This window comes from Zonotrichia albicollis, chromosome Z (genome assembly GCF_047830755.1).
Source record: "Zonotrichia albicollis isolate bZonAlb1 chromosome Z, bZonAlb1.hap1, whole genome shotgun sequence".
In the NCBI taxonomy this organism is placed as follows: domain Eukaryota; kingdom Metazoa; phylum Chordata; class Aves; order Passeriformes; family Passerellidae; genus Zonotrichia; species Zonotrichia albicollis.
The window spans coordinates 71,069,893-71,078,628 of record NC_133860.1 but is presented as its reverse complement, the minus strand read 5'-3'; the positions used below and the strand labels follow the sequence as shown (position 1 = coordinate 71,078,628).

General features: G+C 53.7%; 1 protein-coding gene across 1 annotated transcript; it reads left to right on the top strand.

Annotated features, from left to right (window-relative positions):
* Window positions 1-4,173: 4,173 nt before the first annotated feature.
* On the top strand, window positions 4,174-8,529 carry LOC141727267 (serine/threonine-protein kinase PAK 3-like). Its single transcript, XM_074533627.1, has 9 exons — window positions 4,174-4,417; window positions 5,097-5,160; window positions 5,789-5,837; window positions 6,137-6,249; window positions 6,508-6,625; window positions 7,380-7,479; window positions 7,759-7,955; window positions 8,053-8,208; window positions 8,428-8,529. Exons 1-9 carry the CDS (start codon window positions 4,174-4,176, stop codon window positions 8,527-8,529), a joined length of 1,143 nt encoding a protein of 380 aa, XP_074389728.1.
* The last annotated feature ends 207 nt before the right edge of the window (window positions 8,530-8,736 follow it).

The window sequence follows — 8,736 nt, the reverse complement described above, 5'->3', positions numbered from 1 at the left end:
TGTTGATTTTCCTTTGCTCTCAGCTTTTAAGCTTCATCACTTGTCTATAGATCGGTGAAAAACCCTGTCAACGCGACGCAAATTTACTGTACTTTGTGTTTTTCCTCTTCTGGAAAAGCTGAGGCTCATGTGTTCTTCTTCTGTGATCTAGACTTTGATTCCCATCCTGGCTCTGGCTAAGAGCAGAACAAATGTTATTTCTTAACTGCTAAAAAGATCTGCTAGCAAAGGTCGCAGTTAGAGCTAAGCATGATGCTTCTCTCCCTGCATTGAATACACATCTTTGTGTCTAGGCTCGCTGATTGCCAGCAGCTCCTGGAAGCTACTGCCAAGGACAAAAGTCGTCACTATTGCTGGTTTTGACACGGAATATTATTTTTTGGTAGGATTTTGATCTACATCTACAGTGATCTGGATCTTTGGCACAAAGTGCCTTCAAGCAACATTTCCAAGCATCGTGGGCAATGAAGTCCAGATACTAATGAGTTGTGGTTTGTTTTAACTCTGTGTAACATACGGTACAATATCCCAAAACACATGATTTTTGAGGGATTCAGGCATTTAAAACTTAGGCTTATTCTTGTCAACCCTTTTCCTTCTTCCCTTCTGAAATCTGCATGTCCAAGTGCTAATTTCTTTCTCAGTTTGTTGAAAAGGTACCTGCCAGAGAATACTTTGTTCTTGACCCAGAGATGGGGCAACTGTCACCGTTAGGCCGGACGTGGCATACACACGTGATCAAGGTCCAAGAAGAAAAAGCTTTTATTTTATTCTGTGTGTTCTCCGGCTTATATAGTCTTAACAAAGCGTGATCTCAATTCATTCACTACATCACAATAACTTATTATATCCATTGGTGCAAAGAAATTAACGTCACCAGAATGAGCAAAAGTTTTACAGAAATTTAATAAGGCAGGTATACACATCTACTTAGGCACCTAGTCTAGCTTACAAAAATTCTCCTGTATCTTTTCTAATGGGTTTCCGTGCTGGCAGCCTTGTCTTCTTCCTTGCTATGGATACCCTTGGAAATCATCATTATATCTTCTATTAACTCAGCTTTGCTTGCAGGCCAGCTTTCAAGCCCCTCCATAGGTCAGCATGCACCTGCATGCTCAAGAAGCAACTGCAGCCTATAATAGTCCTGGAAATTTGTTCTCTTTGCTTCTTTTGCCCCCTAAATGTCATTGAAGAAGTTAGGATGCTTTTCAGAACCAGCTAGGATGCCACCTAGAAGAAGCAGACTTGCTTTCAGTCAAAGCTTTTGAGACCAAAAGTCATGTTTGCTTGGGTTCCTTGGGTGCCACTTGGCTTGGTGCATTTTCTGAGTTCCCGTGCCTTCCCCAGGCAGCCTTGAGCACTGCCTTATGGGCTGGCCGGACATTTTCTGCTGCTTTATGAGTGAGGAGAGCATCCCAGGCTTTTTTTTCGCATCAGCTGGACAGAGGGTTGGCTTGCTGAGCACAAGAGAGCCGCAGAGCAGCTGCTATTGTGAGCTCAAGGCAGTGGTGCCACGTCACAGTGCTGCCAGCACAGCGTTGTCCCGGTGCGCGCGAGGCCTGGTCGTCCAGAGCAGCTCTTCCGCTCGCTCCCTGCAGGAGGATCCTCGTGCCCAAGGAGTTCTCAGCAGACGGCCTGCACCCCAAGAGGAATCTTGCTTTTCCCTTGGGTGGCATTCAGCGTGCAAACCCACACAGCGCTGCCAAAATGATGGGGCAAGTCTGTGCCGCGGTTTGCACCGTCTTTTCCGTCGTCTATTCTGGCTACTACCTGACCCAGCTGACTCGTAAGTAAAGGTTTCTCCTGGGACTGGCATCACCCGGCTTCTGCTTCGCTCTGCTCTTTATGCTGCACCAGTGACCCAGTTTCTTTGGGAACAAAATGGCCATGAAGATGCCACCGCTTTGCTCAATGTCCTGCCTCAGCTCAAGGTCCTTTTAGCATGAGCTAAAAAGGAGGCATCTGTACTGAGTGCCGGGTGCAGAGCATTTGCAGTGCAACCTGCAGCGGTTTCCTTCCCTCCCCGGGAGACTGCGTGGCAGCGGAGTCTGTCATTTCCTCAGCTTGTTGCTTCAAGCAAGACAAGATGCAAATTGCAGACTCTAGGAGAGATCCGCAGAAGTACTTCTGCCAACACAGTGGTTCTCTGCAGGAGTGAAGGAAAGCGCCTTTCGCTCCAAATTCTGCCCCTTAGAGGCCTTGGCTGCGGGACTTGACCCTTTGATGGTGTGCCCAGACTGCCATTCCCTTGGCAATGCAGCAGAAACTCCAATGCAGGGAGGGTTTGCTGCTGAGCGCAGCAGCTGTTCCCGGGCTGCTTCAGCAGGGAGCTGCCACAGCGAATGGGGCCCTTGGTGGAAGCTTTGCTGGGCTATCATCTTCAGCCAACGGATGGGAATTAGGGCATGCCATTTAAAAGAATTGATATCTAAGATGCAGGAAAGAGAAGAGGAAAATGCTGCTTGAGCTGTTGGGCACAACAGAAGCGCAAACTTTTGAAGAGCAGCGGGCATTTCCACCACCGTCTTTCTATTTCTCTCTTGGCAAAAGAGGCCCAAATGTAGCCAGAGCCTACTATAGCGTCCTTGTTGCTCTCTTGCTAGCTGTGGGAAAGAGCTGTTGCTCCTGGAGGCACGTTGGCAAAGGGAAATGCTCTGTGTGTGGACTGCCTTGTGCTGGGAGAGTCGCCAGCACAAGCACTTTTCTAAGGGCCTCTGGTTCCTTTTCCCTTGCTCGCTGCAGGTCACCTGACACGCGGATGGAGACAAGCCTGTCCTTTGGTGAGTGGCAAAGGAAGCTGTGATGTTGCTGGCGTGTGACAATTAAGCAGCAATTCTGCCAGCTTGGCCGCTTGCACTTGAGTGGGGAGTGCCAGTGTGGGAGGCTGAAAGAAAGGCCAACTGCCCGGTGGCATCAGCAGTAGCAAAGGGAGCAAATCAGCACTCGATTGCTGATTTTCCAGCCAAGAGCCTTTCAGGAGATGAAAGGCAGATGGGACGGCTCCAAGGCGTCTTGCTGCTTGTAGCCAGCAGGGAAGCTCAAATGCACAGCAAGATGGAGGAGCACCTCATTCAACCATCTTCCATGCGTTTTTGTGACTCAGACTCCCGCGTGTATCAAAGTCTATGATTTCCCCTACTTCTGGGTCCTTTCCCAGCTCAGTAGAAAGCAGCTCCTAAGGAATTGGCTTTTGCCCTTCTCTCTCACTTCTGTCTGTCTGCAGGGCTCAACAGCAGGGTCAGCAGCTCCTCTGGCTGCCTCTGTCATCGAGGAAGAAGATGAAGAGGAGCAAAGGAACACCAAGCCTCAAGCTGCTGTCCCTCCACAGCCTGAACTTGCAGAGCCGGTAAGAGGCAGCTGAGCTTGGCACTGCCTTTGGGGCAGGGCCAGGCTTCCCCTTTTGGAGCAGCCCTTGTTGCTCGTGGCTGAAGATGCTGGCAGCTCTGTGCCTGCCATGACATAGTGCTGCTTCAGGCAAGCCGGGGAGCCCTGGCCAGTGCCTTCTGATGTTTGACATTTAAGCTGGCATGCTGAGAGGGCCCAAGAATGTCTCTTGGCATCAGACAAGAGGCAGCATTCCACGATTCCCAGCACAGGAGCCATCCCCTTGTGCCCATTGTCAGCACAGGCTGCCTGTGGTCAGCGGACAGAGCGGCCCAAAGACGCAGTTGACAGCCTTGCAGGGGATCTGGGAGACCCTGGCCCCTGGAAGGGACCTGCCCGCTCCATGGACTAATTAGCTTCAGGCTGGGCTTCACTTCCAGCCGCTCAGAGCAGAGTTTGGAGAGGAGAATCCTCAGCAGCCCTGCATTGTAAAGGGCGGGGGGGTCTGGGCGGGGCTGGATGGGAGTTCCAAAGGGCTCCTCCCTAAAGGCTGCCATAGAGAGGGGAAATCCGGGAAACAGATCAGAGAAGGGACACGCCCCGGGCTTCTGAGTAGATGGTTGCATGCCAGCTCCGGGGTGTTTTCATTGGCCAGGAGAAGACAGGAGGAGGAAAGCAACAAGGCTCTGGGCCATGCTCTGGTCTCTTTCTGGATCTTGGCAGCCCCAGCGATACCTTGATGCCAGTGTCTAGCAGAAAAGCTGAAAACGTGGAGCATGGAAGTGGCCAAGAGGGGCTGGATCCAAGCAGCCTTTGCACTTTTCCCAAATCTGCTGCTGAGAAGGGGACATGGCTGACAGCATCTTCCGAAGGCCTTGCTTTTGCCGTGCGCTCTGCGGGGCATCTGTGCCAGCCACCCTTGTGACGGGCAACCCTTTCTTGTCCCAGCTCCAGACCGGCTCTGCCATTGAACCTGGTGCCGCTGGACCAGCATGGCCTGCAGCAGCCAGCTCGCCCCCCGCTGCCGGCACTTCCTGCAGCAGCGCAGCCCAGCCGCCCGAGATGAGGGAGGAGCAGGGCCTGAAGACACTGAGTACGTCCGCTGCATTTCTTGTCTGCCAGAGCAGCGTGTTGTGTGCGTGTGTGGGTGTAGGCTGCGCCAGAGGTTGGCCCTCGGTCTCAGAGGCACTTAGGCCTCTGTGCAGAAGCTGTTGTTGTGCTCTGAGGCAGCGCGGCAGCGCTCAGGGAGTCCCTGCTGCCTGTGAGAGCGGCTGGGCCTGCCTTGGCTCTGCCTGGGCTGCCTTCTGTGCCAAAGAGAAAAGCGGAGCTTGTTTCTGCTTGAGCAGAAGGCTGGCACCTAGCAAGTGACTAGGCCCCAGGGAGCTCTCTGGCCCCAGCTCTTTTATGGCTCTCCTTCTTACTCCCCCTCTGGCTCAGACACTTTGGGACCCGCGCTGGCCCTGCCAGTGATGGTGGGTGTGAGTGCAGAGGCTGCAAAGGCCCTTGCTTACCTCTTAGGGGCCCTTTCTTAAGGGTTCGCCATTTTTGCTTATGGCATGCGTTTCTGTGCTTGAAAGAAATAAAGGCCTTCTTGGAAAGGCCACCTGATGAAAGGTGGAGAAGATGGCCCTCCCACTTGTTGCTCTCAGCAGCTGGAAGCCAAGGGACCGCAAAGGGCCCACAGCTGCGGGCAGTGGGGCTGCCTCTGGGACGGTCTGGGCAGTGGCGTCTCTGTGTGCGAGTGAGCGCCCTGCACTGCTTTTGTCTTTCAGGGAGCCTTGTGAGTCTGGGCCAGCCAATGAGCAAATACACGGGACTTGAAGAACTCGGACGAGGGTAAGCGTGACATCAGCTGATTTTACAAAAGTGTGAGCCAGGTCTTTGGCCAGTGCAATATCAAGCATGAAGTTAGGCAAGCTCCAAGCGTGGTCAGACTCTGGCTTTACCTCCTGTCACCTGCCAGGACTGTTCGGTCACAGCAATCCCAACGCCTCATCAACAACAAGTTGTTGCTGGCAGTGTTTTGCTTGAAGCAATGAGGAGCAGGAGCTGGGAAACCTTCTGCCCCTGCAGCTTTCTGGCCTGAAAGAGCACCTTGCCATCCAAGAAATGTCAGATTCTCAAAGATGGTGTTGTGTCCTCAATTGTTCTCACATTTTTGCCACACACATGCATGCACTGGCACAAGGAGAGCGTTCTCCTTAGGTTCGGAAATGACCTGGCTGGGCATGTGCCTTGGAGATTTCCAGTGGCCCTTGGTCTTCATGCTGCACCTTAGTGTTCCATTGGACAGCCTGCCCCGCAAGGCAGAGGGCTCACGGGCTGACGTGCTGTTGGCCGGAGAGACGTCGCAGCCAGGCATTTCCTAAGGAAGGGGTCCAGGCAGCCTGGGCAGATGTGCGGCCTGGGCTTGCTTTCACTGCCAAGGGATAAAGGGCTCTTTCTGCTGCTGTTTGCTTTCTAGGGGGTTTGGAGCTGTTTATAAAGCCCTTGACACCAGCAGCGGACAACAGGTAAAGTGCTAGCAGCTCCATGCCATTTTGCACCTCTGGAGCGCTTTCCCCGCTGCTGTGAGCTCTGCCTGGAGGTTTGGGTGGCTGCTCCATGTCTGCTTCAGAGGCTGTTCCTCTGAAGTACAGTCTAGGCTCAGGGTGTAGAATGCTTTTGGGATGGCTTCTGCTAAGCTCTGCTGTCTCTTGACAAGGCACTTTGGCCCAGCCCGCTGCCTCATTGCAGCAGCACTGGCTGCGTGCTCCTTGTGATCTCCAGCAGGCTGCGTCTTCTCAAGGGAACGGTGGCCAATGTCTTTCAGGTGGCAATCAAGATCATGTCACTCAAGGAGGAGATGTCCGAGGAGCTGGCTGCCAACGAAATCCTGGCCATGAGGGACAACAGGAATCCCAATATTGTTACCTACTTAGACAGGTTGGCATATTCTGGTGTCAATGTAGCTTTAGCTTGTGCAAGCCAGAAGAGACAATGCCCTTTGGTCACTGGCAGAGAACGGAGCTGGTGAAGATTTCTCTGCTGGTCTCCAGAGCGTGGCAGGAGGTGGAGCTGGTGTTCAATGATCTCTTGTGGCACACGTAGCTCGGAGAGCAGTTGCAAAATGCTGGCTCAGGCCCTGGGTGACTGAGGCTGTGCCTATTGCTGTCTCTCCATGCGGTGGTTTTCTTCTTCCAGCTACCTGGTGGATGCGGAGCTCTGGTTGGCCATGGAGTTCATGGACGGCGGCACCTTGTTTGATGTGCTCAGGGCAGTGTACCTGGAGGAAGGACAGATAGGCGCTGTCTGTCGGGAGGTGAGGGATCCCGCTGCTGCTTCCCCAGGCCTGCCCAGGATGCTGCTTGTCTCCTGGAGGTTAAGGAGAGCCGAGATTTCTTGTTCTCAGCTTTCCTTCGCTGCTGCTGCTGCAGTCACGCCACACAGCAGAAGAAAGAGCATGGGAAGTCAAGTGCCTGCCAATCTCAATGCACGCCTTAGGCTCTGTTCTCGCACTCTTCCATGCTGTCTGTGCTCTGGCGCTGGTGCTCACTCCCTGGCTTGGTTTCACTTGCTTCCTCTTCTCACTTTTGCCTGGGAATGTTTGCCTGGAGCCTGTCTTTGTGCCCTACATTGCTTGCCACTGGAAGGCAGGATGCAGGTGGCAGAATTTCAAGCGAAGGGCATAGAGCTGTCCTCAGCTTCAAAGGATAGCATTGCAGCCCGGATGGCGACGCATTCTGGAACAGCTCCAAGGTGCTGCTTCCTCCTCTGCTGCCACTAGGCGTCCCCAAAAATCTTTGCTGTGCCGCCTCCCAGCCAAAGGTGACGCGCTTCCTACCGAAGGCCAATGGAACTTTTGGAGGCCGAGATGCCTTCGCTTGGAAATCTAGAAAAAACTACCAAGAGAGTTGAAGCAGCAAGCTCTTCTTTGTGCCAGCACCGTGATGCTGCGCCCTAGCTCACAATTCCCTGAGAAAGCTGTCAATCCCGCTGAGCTCTTTCCTTGCTGGTGGGATGAAATCAGATCCTGCACGTCACATTGACTTTCCCTCCCTCCTTTTCTCTTCCAGTGCCTGCAAGGACTGCATTTCCTTCATTCCCGCCAAGTCATCCACAGAGACATCAAAAGCGGCAACGTTCTTGTGGGCATGGATGGATCTGTCAAGTTGGGTGGGTATCCCTGCTGGGCTGCAGCATTTCCAGCATATGTGTGGGGTGGCATTTTGGTGGCTGCCACTTGGCCAGAAGCGCCGCTTGGCCAGTGCGTGAATCGTCAGGGTGCCTTTCAAGTGGCCGATGCCTTATTTGCCTGGCTGCAGCCACGTGGAAGGAGAGCTCAGCTGCCTTTTCAGCTAGATTCAGCATGGCCGTGTCAGGCTGGCGTGGGCAGTCCTTTTGGCTGCTTTGCCAGTGGTAGCTGGCTTTGACAGGCTTTGTTCTTGTCCTCAGGTGACTTTGGCCTCTGTGCTCAGCTCAGCCCTGGGCACAGCAAGCGCAGCTCCAGCGTCGGCACTCCCAGCTGGATGGCGCCGGAGGTGGTGAGAGGAGAAGCCTACGGCCCCAAAGTGGACATCTGGTCTCTGGGGATCATGGGGCTGGAAATGGTGGAAGGGGAAGCTCCTTACCAGCGGGAAGCCCGTCTCAGGGTAAGGCGCAGCTTAGCGAGAGGGCTGTGTGTGGAGAGAGCTGTGTGTGGCTAGCAAAGGAGCAGGTGGAGTGTCCTCTTGCATCCATGTGCTGTAGGTTTTTGAACTGATTGAAAGCAACGGGCCCCCAAAACTGCAGAACCCCAGGCACCACTCGGCTCTCCTGCGTGACTTCCTCCGCTGCTGCCTGCAGGCAGACGAGGACAGGCGCTGGTCTGCCAAGGAACTCCTGCAGGTAAGAAAAAGCAAAGGGGCAAAAAGCCCTGTCTGCTGAGGACACCTGCAGGGAGGGATGAGGAGGAGTGTGGGCCACGTGGCTGAGACAGCTGCCAGGACAGGAAGGCGCAGGGGGACCTGCTGCCCTCAGTGCTCTTTCTGTGTCTTCCTGGTAGCCAAGGAATCCTGCTTGAGCCCGTGAGGATGTCATCCTGAAAATAAGGCTTCCTATCTTTGTTCTTTTTCCTCCGGGCAGCATCCGTTTGTCACCTCGGGCGATCCTGCCTCCAGCCTGGCTGCTCTCATCATCTCAGCCAAGCAAGTGCAGGAAGACAAGAGAGGAGAAGCCTGCGCCTGAGGAGGTCCTTGTGCCCCGCCAGCAGAGAGGAGGGAAACGGGATGGGTCATCTTTAGGCAGAGTTTCAGCCATCCCCTGAGTTTGAAGAGGAGCTGTGCTGTACATAGGAAATGTAATGGTTCTATAATTTGCTCCGTTTAGGTGTTAGGGTAGGTTAGGGTATGTTAGGTTAAGTTAGGTTAGGTTTGGTTAGGTTAGGTTAGGTTA